The sequence below is a fragment of the Pipistrellus kuhlii genome, unplaced genomic scaffold, assembly GCF_014108245.1.
Source record: "Pipistrellus kuhlii isolate mPipKuh1 unplaced genomic scaffold, mPipKuh1.p scaffold_m20_p_1, whole genome shotgun sequence".
Classification (NCBI taxonomy): domain Eukaryota; kingdom Metazoa; phylum Chordata; class Mammalia; order Chiroptera; family Vespertilionidae; genus Pipistrellus; species Pipistrellus kuhlii.
This window is the reverse complement of record NW_023425404.1, coordinates 122,166,349-122,189,578: the sequence shown is the minus strand read 5'-3', so window position 1 is coordinate 122,189,578 and position 23,230 is coordinate 122,166,349. Positions and strand designations below refer to the sequence as shown.

General features: G+C 41.8%; 1 protein-coding gene across 11 annotated transcripts in view; it reads right to left on the bottom strand.

Annotated features, from left to right (window-relative positions):
* The window catches only part of CELF2 (CUGBP Elav-like family member 2), a 534,510-nt gene that overhangs the window by 286,001 nt on the left and 225,279 nt on the right, over nucleotides 1–23,230 (bottom strand). For 4 of the 11 annotated variants that reach the window (XM_036407799.2, XM_036407807.2, XM_036407817.2 and 1 more), the window contains exon 1: nucleotides 21,182–21,490. The exons of 4 other annotated variants lie outside the window; for them this stretch is intronic. In XM_036407799.2, coding sequence (XP_036263692.1) covers nucleotides 21,182–21,255 — 74 coding nt within the window. In that variant the 5' untranslated portion in view covers nucleotides 21,256–21,490. Of the gene's footprint in view, nucleotides 1–21,181; nucleotides 21,494–23,230 lie in introns of those variants that run through there. 3 more of the 11 variants (XM_036407828.2, XM_036407838.2, XM_036407845.2) reach the window with 2 other exon arrangements.

Below are 23,230 nucleotides of genomic sequence, written 5' to 3'. Positions count from 1 at the left end.
TAAATATATAGAAGTTTGATAAAATGTACGAAAGATTCAAAGCTTACCTAATATAGTTGACAGCAAAGGATCCTGAGTGATGCCAAAAAAGAATAAGACAACCTGTTTATTCCACAGTCACTTACTGAGTGCCCAAAGTGTGCTAAGTAGGTACTGTTCCGGGCAAAGAGGACATGGCAGTAAGCCAAATTTGCAGAGGTGCTACCACCCCAGAGCTTACTTCCAAGTAGATCAAACAGAAAATAAACAAATAAGCAACAAAACTTACCATGTATATTATCAAATAGTGAGAACTGTCATGTGAGAATAGAGCAAAAAGTTATTTGTGTGCAATCCAAGAGCCAAATGTGCAGGCACCTTCATCTTGAACTTCCCAGCCTCCAGAATGGTGTGAAATAAACATCTGCTATTAAGCTGCTCACAATAAGGCATTTGTTTTAGCAGCCCGAATATATTGAGACACTATTAGTGATAGAAGGCACCAAGGTGAAATGTTCAAAAGAAGTGCACACACAAAATAGGAGGGAAATACAAATTTATCTTCTTTATAAATGGGGGTACAGCTTTGGGGATGCAGGGTCTTCCCAGCACCAAGATTAGTAACTGGCACACAGGCAGGCATTTCATAAATGTTTGCTGAACCAAAAAATAACAACTAAAATTATTACATTGGAAAAAGGGAGAGACCAACTAGACCAGAACGATAAGTAACCGCAACTACACAGGAAATACAGGACACAATAGCTTTTGCCTAGTGGCTCTGAGTTCTGTTGCTCCATGATTAAAATTCCGTACAAATTATACTGTTAGAGTTTCTATAAATTATTGTTTTACTCTATGATGTAAATTATCAGTGAAAATGTTATTATAGAAAATTAAGATCTTATCAAGCACTAAACCTAAGTTGGAGTGTTTATATAACCGAGAACCTATTTCATTTCTCCTCCAACATTCTGTGTCTAAATCATATCAGTGCTTCTTTTGAATTATCTCCATCCTGTTGGCGACAAATCGCAAGGAGAACATACTAGTGGTGAAGACACATCAAGTACGTGAATGCCACCCCTTCCTTCTGTCTCGTACTGGAATGGAAATTCTTTCCCTTTCTCCTGCCCCAGTTCCCTTAGAAGAATCATGTGTTCCCCTTTTCAATAACATGAAGAGTATAAAATGTTTAAAAATTGACCATTTCCCTAGAAGACACTGAACTAACCAGGAAATGAGAAGTCTATTAAAAATCAATTGATAATACAGATTGTCAACATATTTTGTTCTTCTCGGTCCCTAGGATGTTTCTGTAATCCTTTCTGTAGAGATGACAGGTGGCATAGTAATATTAGCTTGATGAAAGCATAATAGACACAACAATGCTACTCTCCTCTCCACCTCAGCTCCCAACATAACATATACTACATTCTAAATGTTAAAATATCTCTCTGCATATTTAAAAGGCTTAGGCCCATGGTCTCCTCCAGGAGCGCAGCCATAAAAGTGTATAATGTGATATTCACAATTATTCCTTATTTTATTATAAAACTAGCAAAAAAATAAAAACAAACCCTGATATGTAAGTTCCTATTTCAATGACCAAAGTTATGAAGCACAGTTAATATCTATTTTCCACTGAATGGTTTTAAATAAAGCTTTAAAAGTAAGTGTGTGATCCAAAAGGTTTCCTTCAATAATGTGCATTTAGAATCTTATAAAGCTTACATAAGGAATAAAACATGTACGTGGACAAATATGGAACGAGCAGAGCAGTGTCTCTTGAGGTAAATGACTAAGCACTGAAGTTCGGTGTCAGGCACTCCCAGTCCTCAGAGACTGAATTTGAGGATTTCAGTTAAGTACTGATGTCAGTTTCCATGAAACACTTTTTGTCTTTATGTCCTACACCCCAGCATATGGTAGATGCTCCATGGGAGTTTGCTCAATTCATTTTAATACTAGCAATGCTAGTTCTTGACTTTCTCCATCCTGCACCTATGCTGGGCCACGTGCAATGCTCAGTCCTGTGGCTTGGTTTCTGCTTCCAGGGCCCTACAGTGCAATGGGAGAGACTGAACAGAACTAAGAATGCTCCCATATGGGCGTGGCATATGCCATTAAGAGCAGCATGCTTCATGCGTGCACACACGTACAGGACACAGTGGGAGCACAGCGCACTCGGCTTAGGGTGGTGGGTGGGAGATGGAAAGAGAAGACAAGGCAGTTGGCTTCCTACAGAAAACCCTACCTACCTCCATTTCAAATAATTTGTGAAGTTCTCCATTTTTTATTCCCAAATCATGTTTAATAAATGAGGTTTACTGATGTTCAAAATATTTTATTAAAAATGAACTCAACCTGTACAATTTTAAATAATTATCATGATTTCAAGCCCACACATAGGGTTCCAAATTTTAAAATAGTTTTTGTGAGATATTTATACAAAGGGTATAGCACACTTTAAAATGATAATCCTTGAAATGTCTTCTTCCACCTCTTCGTAATTTCTGCATGGTATGTAAATTTATGTGTGTAATATGTATGAAATTGTGCTGCAAAGGATATTGTATGTTTCACTCCAGAATGCATTTTTTATAGCTGTGGGCTGCAAAATGTTTAGTTCATCACAGAAATCCTGTCATAATTCTTACTGTGCCAGCAGCATAACTACTACTCTTTTAATGCATTCTGGTAGAAGAGTAATCACTTTCTAATAGGACTATCTTCCCACCTTGCCTGACTCGACAACCATCCATCAATAACTTAATAAGCACTACAGTTTGAAAGACCACTCAATCTCACACACCACATACCTCCACCAGCACAACCCAGCTACATGTAACCAAGTACATACCACCTCACACAGGTTCTCTCTAGAAGAGATGCATTTTCTCTTAGGGAGATAGGCCAGAGGCTATGGAAGAGAATGCAACAAAGAGGAGCCTGGGTCTGGTGGGAAAAGGGATGAACTGTCCCTCCTGAACCCTGCCTGTGCTCATCCTTGCTAGTGTGGGTTGCTCTTCTCCGAGGCAACCCCCTCCAGGCTTTGGCTCCTCTGTCCAACAGAACTCTCAGAGATGATAGGCTTACAAGTTAACATGGCTACTGACCTGACGTTCTATGCATTTTTACAAAATCCAACAGCAACCACAAACTCAAGTTACTTTGATTTTGCTTTAAATCTAAACTTCCCAGTAATAACAAGGGTTCAAAAGCTTTTCACTGTGCCACTATCCATTAATTCAATCTATATCCTGATTCTTGCTCTTTGCACCTTTATGCTGTTGGTTTTTTTAAATTAAAAGTGTTAGCACTATGTAACAGGAGTGCATCACAATACAAAAGCCAAATATCAGCAGATACACTTTAAAGCAAAGATTAAAAGGTCAGGAAGAAAATTAAATAGTCCAAGCTGGGCTGGGAAGTAATTTCATCTTGTGAAATACTGAGTCAAATAAATGAAGAAACAGGTCTTGCTAGTTCTTTTTGTAAATTATAAAACTCTTCCTGGGATTCATTATGCTCTTAGTAAATTGCTGAAATGGGACTGTGGCCAGCCCAAGGGCACTTAGGAAGTAGCCATCACTGATGGACAGTCTCCATGTACCACCTCCTCCCCGTCTGACTCTGAGCCCAGACTACTGAGGCAGAAACATATCCAGACAGAAATAACATGCAAATGTTGAGGCATAGCTTCCCCTGCCCCTACCCCGATCAGCTATGGTAGGGTAGTTGAGGATATAAGCTTTCAAGAAAGGGGTGGTTGAGAAGTTCAAGCTGAGAGTCAAAGAGTAAGTAACAGAAGGTACCCATAGTCAGGAGGCAGGAAAAACTGGGTGTGGGAGATGAGAGATAAGAAGAAACAGAAATAGAAAAACAACCACGTAACACAGAGGCCAAGTGAGGAATTTTAAGGAGATGGTCGAAACTGCCAAACATCTAACACACATGCAACGAATACTTAACGACATAAAAACCACCAGGCCATACTGATGCTTCCCTCTGTCACCAGTGAGGAACAAGGCTAACTTTAAATCCCCAGAGAGGTGGTGGGGTGAAACTAGCAAAGCAACAGGTCCAGGGATACCCTCTTCCATTGAAAAACTGGTCTAAGGAGGCTAGATGAGATCAAGACAACCACCAGATGGCGACACCGAGCCAAATATGATTCCCAATCATTCTCAGGGATCTCTAACAACATTGGTTCAGAGGAATGGCCAATATATCATTAAAATTTTTACTTTTATGTTTTTTAAAAAAGATCAGATTAGAGAAATAGGAACTGGCCCCCAAAGAAAGGTAAATATTGAGAGTGAAGAAGCCTCTGGTCATTGTACAGAAGGGATCCTCAATTAGTAACCGTACCTTTGCTGCGTAAATGGCAAGAGAAAGTAATTAGCAATTAATAGACCTGCCCTCAATTTAAAGCCTGGAAGGGAAGTAATTAAATTTAGTAGAAGCTGAAGCCTCTAAACAAAGACACCATCACACCATTACAAAAGGAAACACAGATCTGAATAATAAATGCAAATGAGAAACAAGGTTTGAGTGGAGACTGAAGAGGAATGATCCTAAAGTTATTTTCCTTTAGAAATCCTCTGCTCAAGAGACTAGTTTATGAACCTATTTTAATCTAGGCCAAGGTTGGATATGAATCCTGGCTGATGTTTCTTGAGTACAAGCTTGCTGTATTGCATGCAGATCAGAAAGCTTCCTGTGGTGTGAATTAGCTGTATAAGTACCTTTCATAACAGTGCAGATATACTTGATATACTCAATGTCAACATTACTACCAGGGAAGAGATCACAAACATTGCTCTGCTTGTTGGTCATGAAACACAATTGCCATACAGAATTTGTGTAGCTCCGGAGAGAAAATTAATGCAGGCAACTTGGTTATCAGCAGTCTAGCCTGCCTCTCTAAGCTTCTAACGGAAACATTTAGGAGCAGAAGCATTACATCTGGCTACAGCTGCACATTACATGGTCCGCTGAGACTCCCATGCTGGTGGCTGCACTGAATAACAAACAGCTGGGTATAAATGTAAAATCAGGAAATCGATTTTGGATGCACACATTTCACCAATCCTCTGAAATTCCAGCACCGGATGATAAAGACCAATGAGCACTGAAGAGAGTGGAAATAGCCAGAATAAAATTCAAGAATCTAGCTGGGCACCCTGGCGTCCTAACACCGGGCTCTACTGTTACTGCTCCATGAAGGGCAGTGCGAGAACAGACAAAGGCCTCATCACCAGATCATTTTCTGGCCCTGGCCACACTGCAGCTAAAGGTTAACAGAAGCAACAGAGCTTCCTCCTATGTGAGCTTTCCAGAATGGAGTCGTTCTTTCATGAATGGAATGGAATGAATGGACAGGCCGCCCGCCCTCAAAGTCTCATCCCAGAGTCCTCCGACATGGAGCCCATGTGCTAGGGAAGAGTGTTCAGACAAAGCTGTTGACGGGAATTTCCAGCACAAGAGATTTAGGTCAGAAAGACATGTAAGTTAATCAGACAGCACGTCCCAAAGTGCCAGGCAGTGTGCCAACAAATTAGAAACACCCACCAGACCTCTGTCACATTCTGAGTAATCTTTCTATTTACAAGGATTTTGGTAAGGGAATGGGTCAGAGAAGGAGAGGCTAGAAATTACATTTTCTGGAAGTTCAAAAGCATGGATAGCCAACCATGTTTGTAGAAGAGCTGGGTTAGTCCTATGCATAGTCATTTAAAAGCTGGCAAATGCATTTATACAGGGTGGGAGGATGGGGGAGGAAAGTAGGTTTACAGTTGTGAGTACTCGAAACACAGAGTTCATCCCTATATCGTTATTTATTGATTATTGTACTAATTGTTGTGTTATTTTTCATACAAACAACTGTAAACCTACTTTTGCCCCCACCCTGTGTTTAAGAAAGCTAGTGATACAGGTCCAGCATGAGAAGGAACCACATCATGCATTCATTATCACTCACGTTGCAGAGTGAAAGGGGGCCCAGTTAGGATAATGCCAGGTCAACTGGTGTGAGAAAGTATTACAGGAAACTAGGGCACAGACTCACTGTATCGTGAGTGCCAAAAGCCTGAAAAGGCTTGAGAGCATATCTGCAATGCCAATCAAGTAGCTGCTATCCATTGGCTTCCCCTCGTCCTCCCTACCTACTTGTTCTCAGGATTCTAGATCTAGTATAAATCAAAGAACTCATCAAAAGGGAGTTCAGGAAGCAAAAGATGTCTCTGCTTGCACAATTAAGTCTGTGGATCATACCAGATCCCGTCTGACCTACCGAAGTAGGTAGGGCACTACTTGTCTTGTAGCTTTTTGGGTTGGAAAGAACTGTAATATCTCCAACTTCAATCAATGTTGATTTTTCTCCCGTCTCTACAACCCAAATGGTCAAGATTATAAAGGTGTTCACGTACACGCACATCCACCAAAAGACTATTTCCTCTACTGTGTTCTAAAAGAACACATGAAATGTTATTTTTAAGGAATCTAGGAAGGATCTAGAAATGCCAAAAAATTGGTGAGGCAATATTGCAATGCTCATTTCATCCAATGTGCAGATCTTTTTAGAAAGATGGAACGGTTACATTCTTGTTTCAAGAACAAGAAAATCCTTTATTAATCTCACCTAGGTCCTTCATGTTAAACATGTGTTTCCCCAAAAAAGAAACAGTCAATAGTGATAAACTAAAGCTCACAGAGCAACACATGTCGGAGTTAAAGTAAGACTATCTTGTTAACACTTTATAAAATGCTGCAACCCCTAGCACAGGCAACAACCTGTACATCATGATACATTCAATATTTGTGTTGAGAATGGAGCTTAATCTAAGCTGCAACTCTTGATCACTGGCAGGCACATTAGAGTGAAAAAAAGGAACCTGACTCTCAGCACAGAAAATGTCTAGGTGGTTTCCACATGACGAAAGAAGAACGAATCGATTCCACCAACTAACAGGTCAGTGTGACTCATAAATCCTCAACTCCTCAGCTGTCCAACTTAATTTTAACTATTGAATCTGTGTTTCAAACTGTACAACCGCCATGTGCTTACACCACAGTGGAATCAATTTGCTATTGGAGAGGCAAACAAGAAACCCCGGGAATTAGATAACCTTAAACGCTAATTTACTTTGGTTCTCGGCTAATTACATTTCTTAAAGTGAGTTGCTGATTGGTTAAGAACCCAAACTATCAAATGCCCAGGCACTTAGAAACATAAGCACATAAACCTGTCAAAAACAGTGCCCTGAACATCGGAGAGAGTAGTCGGTAATTCACAGAGGGAATTCATGAAAGAGACAAATTGGGTTGCCCTCATTTATTTATAACTCACAATTGGGCAATTACATTATGGAGACTGGCTATGTCTGCAGAGGCCTTGTTTCAAAAGCTCCAACAGTTCATTTACTTAAAAAAAAAAATCCCACAATAACCCTTGTTGATGTGTGGTATTACATTGAACACATTTTACTTGGAACCCAAAGTTATCTAGTCATCTATGAAAGTACAAACATTGAATATGGTTGGTACCTTTCACCATATTGTGTAAAGTGGCCTGTCAAAATCCCAACCACGCTTATGTTAGAAAAAAGAACTATAAAGTAACTAGTATGCACCAAAATGGATTTCACCTGTTCACAATTTCATCAGGACCTGCTCTTCTGCGTTTGCTAACATCTTTGTCCCGCCTATCAGAGCAGGACTCAGCAGGACCTGAGGTGGTTTGTGGGTTTTCTTAGCAACCTTCGACAAGTAAGGTTCTGCTTCTGTTTAGGTCAAACCTTCACTACAACTTTTCTTTGCTTTTTCAGAGTTGTAACATTGTGAACCTTCACATGTGACAAATTTAATACCTCGGGAACAGAATAACACTCACAAGGTCATCATCGTTTTTCCCGCACCTGCTTTCCGCCCAAAGCCAAGAAGCATTTTCTATCATGTGGGTTCCTCGGGTTTTAAAATGCTCATCAATGATGAGCAAAACACTAAGGCATAACAGCTTAGGCTCTCTCAGTGGTTTAAGCTCTCACTGAAATCAGAAATAAAATCTTATCTAGTGTCCAGAAGAACAGGAATTGTCCAGGATGTTTTTCTTGTCCCACAGCCAGGATTTAAGACCAAGGGAAGAGTCCACATCACAGTAGGTTCCCACAGAAGCAGTGGTTTTGTTGTCCTGGGAGGGGACGGGGGGATGAGGGGGTTGGGGGAGGCGGAGGGAGAGGGGAGGAAGCACCATAAAGACAACGTGCTGTTGCTGAAACGGGTTTGGCTCAATGTTGGAGCGTCGGTCTGCGGACTGAGGGGTCACAGGTTCTATTCCGGTCAAGGGCATATACATTTGTTTGGTTGCGGGCACATCCCTGGTAGGGGGTGTGCAAGAGGCAGCTGGTCGATGTTTCTCTCTCATTGACGTTTCTAGCTCTCTATCTCCCTCCCCTCCTCTCTGTAAAATATCAATAATATAATATATATATATATATATATATATATATATATATATATATATATATTTTTTTTTTTTTTTTTTTTTTTTTTAAAGACAACGTGCTGTCACCGGGTGCAACAGCACCTGCCCTAGGGCAGCAACAGTGTCTAGATCCCAGTCAACTCTCAGCGTGGCCCATCATGCTTGGGTCTCAGTCAAATGTCCTTTCCTGTTTTACATCCTGAACACAGAGGGTTTGTGAGAGGAGGTGCCACTCAAGTGCTGGAAGAGTAATGGCATCTTTCTCCAAGTATATGATCCTCATTGAGAACCCATGGCTTCAACAAAGTGTTCAGACACCAGAGAATGGAGTTGGTATCACGGAGTTGAGAGACATGGTATTGGGCCTTATCAGCTGATTTCTGAAAGCCTTATAACGAGGATGGAGTGGATATACATTCCATTCTTTGGCTGTATTTCTGTTCAACAAAGCCGGCAATTTTCAGTCACTTGAAAATGTAATTATAGATAATGTTTGCATCAGTAGCAAGAATACAATAAGCACACAGGGCATGAGAACGCCACTCAAATCACAACCTCTTAGGTTATGACGCTTGTCTCCTGCCAAGGCATTTCGACAAGCGAATATTGGGAATGGCTTGTGGAGGAGGCCAACACATACATGAATTCTACTCGAACTTTTCCAGTACCCCTTCCTTTACATTGGGTGTCTACACATGAAAGAAATATCTATGATTTGCTGGAAGCCCAGAATCCTATGGAGTGTTCAAACATGCACTGACACTTGAAATGGACTGGGTACTAGAACGGAGTGGGTCACAACTGTCCATCACTTAAATCCATTTGTCATCTTGCTCAGAGACTCTACTTACTTTGACCCACTTGTGAGGAAGGGGGTAGAAGTGCATGTAACTCTAGAAAGGATACTGCACCAAGTCACGGATTGAGGGGGACAGAGGAGACCTAACTCCACCTGAAAGCCTGGAGGGCCCTCGAGGGAGGCCAAGTGTTCACCTAAATCAGATGCAAAAATTAAGCCCTGGGAAGTATATGGGAGGAAATCCAGGTTCTCTAAATGAAATCCTTAAAAGAAACCTCTTGGTGAAATACACAGTTATCTTAAATGAAGAATGGGGATTCACCTTAACATTCCATGTTAATTGCTTCCTTATCTCAGCAGTCAAGTGAGAGTCTGCCTCAGGCATTAGGAGATCTTGCCATCACTTGGCTAAGGTGCCTCATTCTATTGACATCTCTTACAACCCTCTTGCCTCCTAGACTCAGAAAGTGGTCTGGCTATGAAATTAAAAAAACCAAGAACAAGCAATTTATGTGAAAGAGCACAGAAAAAAAAGCAGATTATTAGGATGCAGCTAAGAAACTCTATTTCACACTCAATCCTCCCATCAGCTGCCAATTCACCAACATCTCTACAAATTCAATCTGTTTATGGTCTTAAAAGGACCATAAAGACTTACAAGCAACCTCCAGGGCCAAACTGTGATCTCAGGCTTTGCAAACGGACAGAGACAGACAGACAGACACAGGCTAGAACATTCAGTTCTACCACCTTGTAGAACTGGACTTCCCCACCTGCAAAATAGGAGTGATACAACTTACCTTGCAACATGTTTCTGGAAATTATCGATAATTTATATTAAATCCCTTAGCCTAATGGCTGTCCCACAGTATGCTCTAAATCAAGGACAAGTGATATTATAAAATATTTCAGAACATGAACCCATGGGAAGGCAGTGTCCCTTAAGTGTGAGTCATCAGAATTAGGAGAAACATACACGCCAAAAAATATTTGGTTGTCAGTGGATTACAGTTTTGTTGATGCGAGAAAACATTTGTTGGCTTCTGGGTCTACATCATTTTTATTGAACAGACAACTAGAAATCAATTTGGATCAAAAGCACTATGTTCTGAATAGGCCTGAAAAACAAGACATAGTTAGAGGCAAGGAAAAAGGCTTCCTTTCACGTGGCCTGTGAGGCTGACAACAGTCCCATTTCAGTCACCTTTTGTAATGGTTGAACACAAAATCTTGGCTCACTGAAAGACTGCCAATAAACTTGGGACTTTTTAGGCACTGAAATGTGCTGATTACAAAGGACCAATTAATTTGTACAGAAACATTTCTAGTATCTGGGTGGCAGACTCCCGTCTCAAAGGTTTTGCCAACTTTCCTAGACTTGGCTAGTGTTCCTCTCCCATCTCAGAAACAACAGTAATCTCTGATATTGCTCAAGTCCCCACTGCCTTCAGTGCTGGCCCTGGTTCCCCCTAATGCAAAGTGGTCTCTTACGTGAGGCAAGGGATCGATCCTTCAGCTTGGAGGTCACATTCATGGCCTGAGAGTTTCTCAGAGCCAACATCACTCTCTTAGCCAGAGTAGATGCTGAGTGTTCCCCTGGCCGGCCAGGCAGGCAGGAAGTTCCTCCTCAGCAATGACCTCAGGTCATGCTTTAAGCTTCCCAACTGAATCTCATCGCATCTGATCTAACAAATCAAAGGACTTTTACGTGAGAAGCAAATCTTCCCACTAACCATGGTTTCAAGGACCCTAATGGCTATGTCAGCAGAAGTAACGGCCTGCTTGTTAAACCACAAGAACAGAGTAACTGCGATGCATCCTGCAGCTAGGCACCACCTGGATGCATATCCTACACCCTCTGGGCCACCTCTAAAGGCAAAAATCACTGATTCTTCCTCCAAATGGTTTCCTTGCTCAGAGACTCCACTCCTCCTCCTCCTTTGTTCTCCAAGCTTTGTGACCTGAGCTCCCAGTGAGGCCATTCGCAGGCAGGTCTATGAAATTCCCCCTCCACACTCATACCATCAAAACTGTTCTCTGTAATGGCCTAGGAGTTTCTGCCAGGCTGAGTCCAGTTATGTGAGAACCAGCCTTCATATTCTGCGGCTAATTCTCATCCCATAAGAAAATCAAAATCGGGTTCAGCTGGCTAGGGATGGGCTTTCTCAGAACATGCATCAGGGGATAATGGATGGGGAGATATTGCTTTTTGGTTCACCTCATCCCAAAAGGGAAGGTCTGGCCCACAAGTTCACAGTTGTTGGCCCACAAACTGCATTTTATTTCTCAATCGCCACGCAGAAAGAGGGAGAAAAGAAAATCCATCTTCTTAATGTGGTCCTGGGGATGGAGCATTTTCTGAGACTTTATATGGGAACAATACTGCGAGATGGGTTTTCGGCTGAGACTTTATAAAGCACGAATGTTCCAGGGGAGAAAACATTAGCTGGCCAGCTGTAATGAAGTTCCATTGTATTCGATTCTCCCAGGCAATGCAGATGAACTTGTGGTCACTTTTAAGTACCATGAAGCCATAAAATATTTAGGTTGTCATTCCTTTCCCAGTATGCGCTTCACAGTAATACAGTGGGACAGGCAAGAAGCATATCTTATTATCCTTATTTTCTAGATGAGAAATCTTGACAAGTCACCTGAGATTTGCAGGGGGCATGGAACAAGTCAGAACGCAGCCAAGAGAATGCAGGAGGCTGCTGCTTGGTGAAGGATGCTCGGCCCTGAAGATCTACCTTCTGACCCAGTGCTGGAGAGACCTTGAGGAGTCTTCCTAGGGATTCCATTCTGCTGCACACAAACAGCTCCCTCCGGAGGCAGGGGGCGTGTGTGTGTGTGTGTGTGTGTGTGTGTGTGTGTCCCTGCAAGCAGAAACAATCCAAGAGGAAGTGGTTTCTAGCTAAAAGTTAGAATTCACCAACAGCCCATAGACTTGATTTCTGTATGAAGAAAAAAAAAAAAATGTTTCCCAGATTCTCCCTGAGAGAAAGTAAATTCAATGGCAAGTGTTTCATGAAGAGGGGGGAAAAAATGTTTTCCCTAAACCTCCTCTGCACACAGGGCTTATAAGGCACCTCTAGCAGTCAGAAGTGAAAGCGTGCTCCAGGCCCTGGTCCCACAGAAAAGGAGGGAACACTGCCCATCACTAGATGTTGTAAGTGACTTTTTGACACCTAAGAGTAAGAGAGGAGGAGGAAAAGAAGAGTCGGGAAAATTGTAGCTTTTTGTGAAAAGGAAGGATGCCAACAGGGAGCATGAGATGTAAAATAAAGATGACTTCCTATGCAGAAATCGCCTGGAGATGGAGCTGCCATGATGTTAGCCAGCATTTGGGCTTTCCAAAGGACTTGTGAGTTGCCTTTAAATCCTGACACTGGGAAAGATGGCTGGATGGACAACGGGAGTCACAAGGAAAGATGTTACCAGCATGACGGAAGGGAATGATTGCAGTTGGAGGCCTCCTGGTGACAATTTTGAGAAAGCAAACACAGCTGCAGCAGAGCCAAATATAGCTGGCCACGACAATGACATCCATAAAGTTAATCATTCTGAAATATGCTACCCTTATGCTCAACCAGAAAACTCAACACCCCTTCCACAATGTAGGAAGAAGTCAAAATACAGTTTTATGCTCAGAAACATGCAGCTGCTCCAGTGGAATTTTACTCCCAGTGGTGACTGAGCTGCTCAGATACTGCCCCCCTCGCAGGGCTCCCATGCTCAGAACTGTGTGGTGGACAGATGTGGCCCCTTCTCCTGAAATTTAGAAAACTACTCAGAAGTGGATGAACTGGTCTCGGAGAAGTCCATTTAATCTTAGAGAAGAGTGAAAAGATACAAAATCAGTAAAATGTTTTTAAAAAGGCAGAAAGAAATCATCAAAAATAGCTATCCCCTTCATCACCTAAAGTAGGGGTGTCGAACTCAATCAGAGAAGGGGCCAAAATCTAAAATCCAGCCTAAATCGCGGGCCGAATGGTTTACTGAACAGTCATCAACTGTCACTGTGATGGAAACGCAGCGGAGTGCAGTGATGACAGCGCGGTGCGGGCCACATTGCAAGGCCTGGTAGGACGGATTTGGCCCGTGGGCCTTGTGTTTGACACGTGACCTAAAGGAATCTAAGCTGGGGCACAAAGACTCGGGGGAGAAGAAAAAACAACCTAACAAAATGCACATGCATCCTTTATGCGAAAAGCTTTCCTCCTCCTCTATGCTTTTTCATAGCAGCTTTCCCCTTTGTTGTCCCTCTAAGAGTTCTCAAGGGGAAGATGACATGTCAGACCTCAAGCTGTATTTGTTCACTTGGGTGACACCCAATGTCTTTCTCTGGAGATGCAAAGGGAAAAGAGCCGGGTGAGCGTGATCATGCGTGTTTCAGTTGGTTTATGCCAATCTGCCCCCTTGTAGGTCCATCAATCTCCTTTGACGTTAGCCTTTTAAGAGGTTCAGTTTATGTGCTGGCTGCCCATTAGACACAATCACAATTTCAAGGATTCCTTTCAATAGTGACAGGAAGCTATGAGTTAATATAAATGGGTACCATAAAATGCGGCAGCAGCCAGAAATCTGGTCTGGCCAGGGCCAGCTGTGTCTACCCAAGAAAGAATCAATTTTAGGTCTACTGCCCAGATTTTCCTGGGAAGAGTCTTTCTTCTTACTCTAAGCCTAAAAGATCTCAACAGTAGCAACATCTTCATTGTAACTGAGAACTAGAAATGACCCCCAGGTTCAGGGAGTTTGCAGCAAGGATAGTCAGGGTCACTACACTGGGTCAGCGTGTCACCCAGTCAGGTGTGACAGTATCAGCAGAGTGAACTACTTTTCACACCTGTAATAGAAGCCACTCTGAGGGTCTAGTCCAGTAGTCGGCAAATTCATTTAGCCAAATATCAATAGTACAATGATTGAAATTTCTTTTGAGAGCCAATTTTTTTTTAAACTTAAACTCCTTCTAATGCCACTTCTTCAAAATAGACTCGTCCAGGCCATTGTATTTTGTGGAAGAGCCACACTCAAGGGGCCAAAGGGCCACATGTGGCTCTTGAGCTGAAGTTTGCTGACCACAGGTCTGGGCCGAAGAGTCAAAAAAATCAAGTCCTGAGACCGATTTACTGCTACATCACTAATTGGAAGCACATCTTTGGTCAAGATGTTAATCCTTCCTGAATCTTTAATTTTTCAGTTACAAATGTAATAATATGTAAACACATATTATGATGGGCAACAGTTTCATAACTTTTATAGCCAAAGACCATTAAATGTAAGCTATTTCAAGAAAGTTGAGCATTATGCCCAATAAGTAGTTTTTCCATACATTTTCCATATATACATGTGTGTGTACACGTATTTTATGTCCGTTGACCACAGCCAGGTCAATAAAAACATATTTTGTTCTTTTAGCCTACAGGACTGAGTCTGTATCAGATAAATGTGGTACAACTTTCCTGCTTCAGGGGAAGACTAAGAAATGAAGACATAATTCCTGGAAAAGGATATAAAATACCACCTTAAAATTTAATGAGCCTAAGTCAAGCTATGCACTTTCTTTAGAGAAAGCCTGGAATATAAGCCTTTCAGCATAACATCATAGGATGTTTTATCCTACTATGGAAGCTGAAGAACTATTCACTCTTATGGTACTAAAAAATAAAAAAAATTTCAAGCTGTCCAAAGTTATGTCAAAGTGTTAAATAAATCATCTAAAATTAACTGTATTCCCTGTGAGGACTGAGTCAACACCATCACGTGCAAAAGGAGGAAATCGCCAGTCTTATTTGAGCCTATAAATGTCAGACAAAGCAGCTGGTGGGTGGGTTGTGGGAACTTATTTCTGTGGTGGTAACAGAGAGAACCATACGGTTTCATTAGAGAGGAGAAGCTCCTTGATTTCTTTCATTACTAAGGCTTAAAATCAAAACATTCTGCATTCCCCTCCTTTAAAGCTCTATTGGTCAAAGAAATTCTGTGCATAGGTCATCTATCTGTAAGACTCTTAAAGGGAGCACAACTCATTTAAACCGAGGTCTCATCAGAGTAGATTTCCTTATTTAAAATCTGACCTTATGTAAAAAGCCAAATGAGTCTGGTAGAAAAGTCCAGAATAATAAAACGGAAATGGTATTTTAGTCCATATGCAGCCTAAACTTAATTTGCATACATAAGATAGGGGAGAAAAAAAATGGGTCTAATAATTTGCTGGCAAGTTAGCTTTGAGGCATTCATTCCAAGGAGTAATTAAAATTTAACCAAAAAACAAATTTGTACTCATCTGTCATTTTGAGAGCCATATGATTACATATTTATTAGCATTCCATTTTACATCATCAGCCGATTTGAAAGCATCGCTCTCAGTCTCGGAGCATAATATAAACCTGCACTTGCGAAAACAGACAGTCCATAAAGCTCTGGGTGCCACAGGGAGATCGTGGAAATCTCAGACACGCTCACTGGCATTTCCAGCTGCATAACTGGGATTGCATTTCCACAAAGCTAGTTGGAGTAATCACTTTCTGTTGTGAGTCAGGACAAATGGGAAGAGGGAAGTGGCTCAGTCTCCCCCTTTCTTTTAACAGTCCTTTAAGAGGAGTCTAAGGCTCTCAGTAAATGAAAAAGGAAATCCCGGGAGAGAAGTGAAGTTTCCATCCCTCCCCATCCACATCCAGAGCAGAATATTGGATGGCACAATTAAACAGTGATGACGCTGAAGGGGAATGATTATTTGACAATTACCTGAGAGCGGCACCATTTAGTGAGCTAATTGGTTTTTGTTTCCCTCAAAGGTTTTTTCCCAGGAGTGCACAACTCCATTTCTCTTAGATTGAGCAAGAGCTTTTTCTTAGGGAAAAATAAAAATACATTTTCTGCTCTGCTACACAAGTAGCACAGGGCTGATGGCGGCTTTGTTAGATTACCGCCCCTCCCCGGCAGTGGCACAGACACGAAGGCATGAGCACGTGCAGGTGCTGAACAACTGGCAATCATTCCAGCCTTCCCAGCTCTCCCTTCTGCCGTTTCCTGGAACACAGATGATAGGGACAAATGGCTGACTCCTTTGTCGAGTCCTGATCTGCGAACAAACAGCAAAACGGGGGACACTCCCCTGAAAAAAATGGAACCCGCTGGCATTAACACTCTAAACTGGAAATACCAACGAAGTTTGGGTGAAGTTCAGCACAGAAGTGCAACACATGAATGACTTAGTAACGCCTCTCCTTGCAACCCCTTGAAAATTATCGAGTTTCCACCGAAATGCAAACACGATAAGGGATGTTCATAGTATTGTTTTGCAGTTGTGAGGTTTGTCTTTCATTCACTACAGTGGCATCAGACCCCTGTTGATATCTGGTCTCCTGAATCTACCCATAAACCTCCACAAGGAACTCCACCCCAATTTTGGCATAATACCTACACATCATATCTGTGCTGGTTGTCTGACAGTTTATCAGATTATTGTGTGTGCCCAAACATTACCTCTCTTTTTATAAGAAATGAATGAGTATTTAACTTATAAGAAAACAAACCACAAGTAAGGGATAAAGAGAAAGAAAAGTCTGGGGATTTGTGTTAACAAGAAAAGGCGGGGGAAGGAGAGTAAGAATGCGGTCTTTTATCAGAGGCCGAATATACTGTTATTATTGCTGTTGTTGAGTAGGAAAAACACTGAGGTGAAAAACATTCCAAGAGGTCCCATGAAATCTTAATTACTAGGTTCATATCTGAAAACCCTATATCCTTTTAATCTTGTTTTTGCAAGGTTCTTGTTCCCCCCAGTTCACTGCATCTCCACAACAGATGCCAAAGTAACCTCAATCCAGCAAATTACAATTAAACAGCAAGACTTAACAAGTAAAGCAATACCTCTTACCCAGATCAAAGCTAACACCAGTGTTCTAAATGCAGATGTGGGGTGAGTTTTGGGTCTCAGGATGCAGCTGATATTAAAATATGCAGTGTCACCCGAGAAATCCCACCTAAAAAAATGTTTTAGGCATCTTTAAAAAAACTGTATGCCTAGATCTTTTCTTTGGAGTCTCCTCGTTTTAATTTTCTCTCATGATCATCATGGATCATATGATAAATCTCAGTAATCTCTGTACTTTATTATTTGTAATGGCATTTTCCAAAAACACTTTAAATGCCACCTTAAAAAATAAAAAAAAATAAAGACACACAGCTTCTGACTTTCAATTTGCTTGTATTGTATAAACAAAAATGTATTTTTAATTAAAATAGATTCTCTTTAGTTAACTGAAATATGAAATAACAGTGCCAATTTGAATCAAATCAGAGAATAAGAAACTCAGTTTAAATAAAATTAGATAGTGAAGTCTGAAAACTTGATATGGTATGTATTTCCTATAATGCTCACTCATTCCCACGTAGCACCATTTTGTTTTTCTGACCAAAAAAAAAAAAAAAAAGTCTTGTTTAGTTCACTGATCTCTCTTCTCTCGAATTAACATGTGAGCATGCATTTATGTAACACACACACACAAGCCAACCACAGCTTTTCCACTTCCAGCCTATGTGGCACAGGCAAGTATGTAACCTCTTTCAGGATAACCTGTATAATGAGTGTAATAACCACTCTGCAGATCTACTGTGAAGGTTAGAGACTGTAAACACAGTGTCTTGAGACATAGCAGGCATTCCATTAACGACTCCTGCTTTGGGCATATCAGGGGAGAAGGGGGGAAGGCAGTGATTATGTTGCCTTCTTGGACTGGTCGAATTGTCCCTCTAATCATTTCTTAATCTATAAAATAAGGGCCGATGAGATGGTCTCTGGCGCCTCTTTCAACTTTAACCATGACATCCCTAGAACCAAGTATCAGTTCAATTAGACACTGATAAATATTCCTATTTATCCTCACTTGAGAGGATTTAATGAACAGCAGGGAATTCACCAAATGATGAATTTACACTCAGGATAACTTCTATCATTTTCAATAAGGTTACTTACCAATTGAGGGGGTGGGGGGAAATAAAATTTCATTTTATTGGTAGTTTCTTCTCAGCATGTTATTTTAACATCATAATCTGAACTAAAATTTTTTCAGTTGCATTTATAGATTTTCCCATCTGTAATTTCTCATCTCCAAGATATTATTTCTTATATTTTTGTTCAAAATTAAAAAAAAAACTTATAGAAACCCTCATTGAATATATGATCATTCAAAAGTAAGACAAAGAAGGATAACCCCCAACAATAATCCAAAACCAGCTACCCCAGTTTAAAACACATTTTAAAAAAAATCAGTTCCTATTTTATTTTCATCTTTGTTACAAATGATACAACAAAACTTTACTAGTTAGGATAATTTAAAGGGTCCATTTCCACTTACAGTTTATTAATGAATATTAAAACCCCAAGACTTAGAAGCATATGTCCTAATAATTCCATAACACTATAGAACCTTCAGTGACCTGGGCTTTTTAAACACTGGATGGCTTATGGGGCCACAAAGCGTAATAATTCATCTCCAAAGCTATTTGTTCATCTGCCTCCAGGACTCAAACAAATTACATCTTATAAACTTATCTAATGTATTCATTCTCCTGAGAAAATACCATCGAAAATACATCCTGCTGCTTTAAAAAAAAATCAGCACAAGTAAAGCCCCTATGTTTTATTTAACTTCCTTATAGAAACTGGCCAATATCTAGCCAACTGAAACTTAATGCAAAGGGCAATATTCTATACATGATAACCAGCCTGGAAAATATTAAAGCCACACAGCTATCACCTCAACTGTATGTATGTGGCGAAAGCATTTTCCATTGGTCAGTGCCCTCCCACACACCCTTGTAGCCCCCCAAGTCAGTCTCTAATGTGAGTTAATTGCAAACTCTTTCGGAAAACATGGTACAGTATTCTTAGGGCTAAGGAGACCAATAAGATTATCATTTACATATCCTCTACTTTTCCTCTATCTGTAAAAGGTCAATTAAGCAATAGTTGACAAACCCTGAAAATAATTTAAGTTTGATTCCAAAGGACATCATTTGGAAATAACTAACATCTGGGAGAGAAGTGGGGTAGAAGTGACATTAGGATTTGTGTGGATATTCTGTAGCTAAAAAACAAAGGCTCTATTCGGAGCAAATACTTTGGACATGCCACCTTTACCCACCTAAATGAAAAGGACAAATTAAACTTTCATAATTTAACTGACAAGAGACAGCACCTTTCCGAGGCCACTAACACTTTAAATTCACAGAGCATTCATTAGCAAGATATATTATGGCCATAACATAGCAGGTGACCATAAATTCAGAATCATGGTAAGCCAATCCTTCAGTTCAGCCCGACATTCCTCTAGAGAGGAGAAAACACACAAAACTTTCAAAAGCTAATGTGCAATCATCTATTATATAGCTATATAGCATACACACACACACACACACACACACACACACACACACATTTAAGGAGGACAAGACAGAGACCTTTTAAAACAAATATCATGGGAATGTTACTAACCAAGATTAATTTCTCTGAGACAACTGCCAAAAAGAAATTCAATATTTTAATTTATATTATCTGATTATCTTAGTTGAGATAATGAACCTGATCGTGTGTACAAGCAAGTTAATGTTCTTAATATCGAGTGAAAAGACAATTCTCATTTCACAGATAGTATCATCCTCTGCCCTATAAAAATAAAAAAAAATAAAAAAATCCTTGGGGCTCAAATAATTGGCCGCTGCGGAGTTTCTCAAGAATCTCTCAACTCATAACATTTAACATACAAGAAAAAGAATCTAGCACCGTAGGGGAAACTTAGTTGCCAGGGAAATGGATCATAAAGCTTGGAATGGCATGAAAATTGCTACGAGTACAGTAATGTGCCAGAAAGAATATGGGTGTTAAGTCTTAACACTGTGCAGAATAGGGAACATGCTATGTGGACGCTTACCAAGGGCAGCAGTCCTTTTTCCTAGATTAATTGCAGCCTGGATTCGCTACCGAAATCCTTTCCTGATAATTGACAATTTCACATATTCCAGTTCTTTTAAGACCCACTTCTGGCAATCCCCGTTCTCTCTCTTCGGGTGTTCCTTCCACCACACACGCCTGACACACAGACAGATCCTGCTGAGGTGATGATGATCAAAGTTTCTCTTACCAGCTCAGCCACCACCAAGACAAACCCACTAGATAAGCATGAAGCATACTTCCCTTTCTTTCCTCAGGAATCCCAGCTCTCTACTTCTCCCAGTAAAAACTACCCTAGTTTGACGACACGTAAAACAACCAGAAGCACATTAATGATTAAATGATAGGGCTGTAGACCCAGACAAAACCGCCACGATTACGTAAAAACTTACCACTCATGTCTGCAAGAGAGCACACCTGGCCATTGTAATGCTTTATAATTAACCGCCCCCTCCCTTTTTTTCTTTTCTTTCCTCTTCTCCCCTCCCACTCTCCCACCACCGGAAAGGAATCTTTGCAAACGGAAAGTCAGAGGAGCAGATAATTTGCTAAGAAGGGATCTCTACATGGGCCACCAGAGCTCCGACAGCCCCGCGATGCCCATGGCAGGAACGTGCACGCGCGCTCTCCGCCCCGGGACGCCGCGCCCCGCTGGCCGCTCCTCGCCGCCCGGGCTTGCCGGTCCCCCGAACCTCATCCCAGACCCCTGTCCCCGCGCCGCCCTGCCGGTCGGGACACTCTCCCTCCTCCCCAAGCCCGGCGCCGGCTCCGAAGCCCATCGGAGGAGGCTGAGCCCGAGTCTCCGCTCGCGTCCCCGGGGCAGCGGAGCTGCCGCGCCCGCCTCTCCCGCCCCGGGGCTCCGGGAAGGCGACTTGGCCACGGCCGGCCACCCGGTCGGGGTCGCGGGGAGACCGCCCGCCCGACCACCCGTCCCCCCTGCCCGGGGACCCCACTCACTCACATTCGGTCGGGAACTAGCAGGCGCCCCTCGACCATCATGTCCGGGAGGAAATCCAGCTTGAAGGCAGAAGTCATGCTGGCGGCGCGCGAGGCGCTCGGAGGGCGGGCGGGCGCGCGGGGGGCGGCGGCGGTGCGCGCGTCCGAGCGGCCGCGGCCGGCGAGACGGGCAGGGACAGGTGCGCGCGGCCTCCCTCCCCGCGGCGGCCGCCCGAGCCGGCGGCACCGGTCACATTCTCTCCCGCCCGCGCCGCCAATCCCCTCCGGAGCCGGAGCCGCCAATCCCCGCCGGAGCCGGAGCCCAGGCCGCGGGGTGCGGAGCGCCAGGTGCGGGCAGCGGGGGCGGAGCTCCGCGCTTAACCCCTGCGGGCCCGCCCGGGGGAGGGACCTGCCGGAGGCGGGCGGCCGGCTGGGACTGTTGAGCTCACCACCCGCTTTAAAAATAGCCCCAGTTTTCCTAGGGTCCCGAAGCATCTAGAAACACTCAAGGCACGGACTCTGCCCTACTCCTCTTAATGCCCCATTTCCAGTCGCTTACAAGAGGCCCCAGAAGCGACGCTAGGTTCCGTGCCACGGTGTGGCCAAAGCCTAGTTCGGGTGGTGCAGGTCAAAAGCAAATCCCAAAGTCACCAGAGACAGAATCATCCCAAGTGTTTGTGTAAATGCTCTCAGGGTGATAGGCTTGTCTGGGTGTGAACTAACCAAAAGAACTGAAATAGGATTCCTGGTTTAGCCAAAGTCAGTATCTCCTAAATGACCCGAGTGACATTTCGGGACTTATCTCACTCAGAGCTGTAAGGAGAAAGATGAATCAATCGCTGTACAGTTATGATTCCTTTTGTATCATCTTGAAAACACGAAGAATTATAAAAGGAATGGAAATAAGAAACACCGTAATAAATCATGTTTTTTTTTTAAAGATAAATCATGAATTTGCCAGTTCCTAGTATTTAACACGAGGATAAAAAAGCAACAGTGACTTAATGGAAGAGTGTTAGATCTGTAATGGCCATGAAGCTTAAATACCTATTTAAGATTTGTGACTGATTTACTGATAGGAATTGAGAAAAAATGACAACACACTTACAAATAAATAGAAGCAGGTGAGTTTGATTTTCCCACGTGATTTGTCAAATTCTTGAAAGATAAAGGATTTATATGGTGGCATTCTAATTTAGCATTCTCATTATTTTATTGTTTGGTTATTTGGATGAAACTGAACTTTTCACAAGGTCACAAGTATGTAAAACTACATCATGGTCTAGTTCACAAAGCAACATCATAAATTGCAGTGTTCACATTAATAGCTTGCCTCTTGCTAATCACAGTAGCCAGGGGGTTAAACAATTCAGTCACGTGTGAATGTACCAAATGTACCGCTTGTAGCTAAATGTATCAGACATCACAATATGGAGGGAAAAATTGTTTTTTTCTCACCAATTTCTTGTGTAGTAATGAGACTTGACCATCTCTAGAGGTTTTGAAGGAAAATAAATATGTATATACCAATTTAAATTCACATAGCAATTTAAATCCAGGCTTGAAGCATTGAGCAATATAGAGTAACAGGCCTGGAGTATTCAATTAAGGCCAAACATACATAATTCACTCGATTTCCTTCTTCAACTGAACAGTATAGCTGGCTTTTGACCAAGATCATTCTAATTCCAAGACCATTGAATGTAAGGTTAGGACTAATCTTCATTTGACAGCATTGCCTTTCTGAGGAACCAGGTCTAGATTCATAAGGAATTGAAAAGCAGGTGCAATAAAATGAATTCGCACATTCAAAATGCCCAAACTTTTCCTAATAACACTAGGTTACATTTATTCCTCCCTCAGCTACTGCAAACTACCTTAAAATTTTTAAGAATTCTGTTGGTCTTTCAATGATTTTAATAACTAGCTGGATAAATGAGACAAACTTGACAGTTCTTGGCTTTCCACACATTATTTACATATGTCCCAAATGTATATAACGAGTTGACTATATTTAATAAACTTATTTTAAAATGAAAGAACAGAAGCAGAACACAACTGCATTAATCAAAAG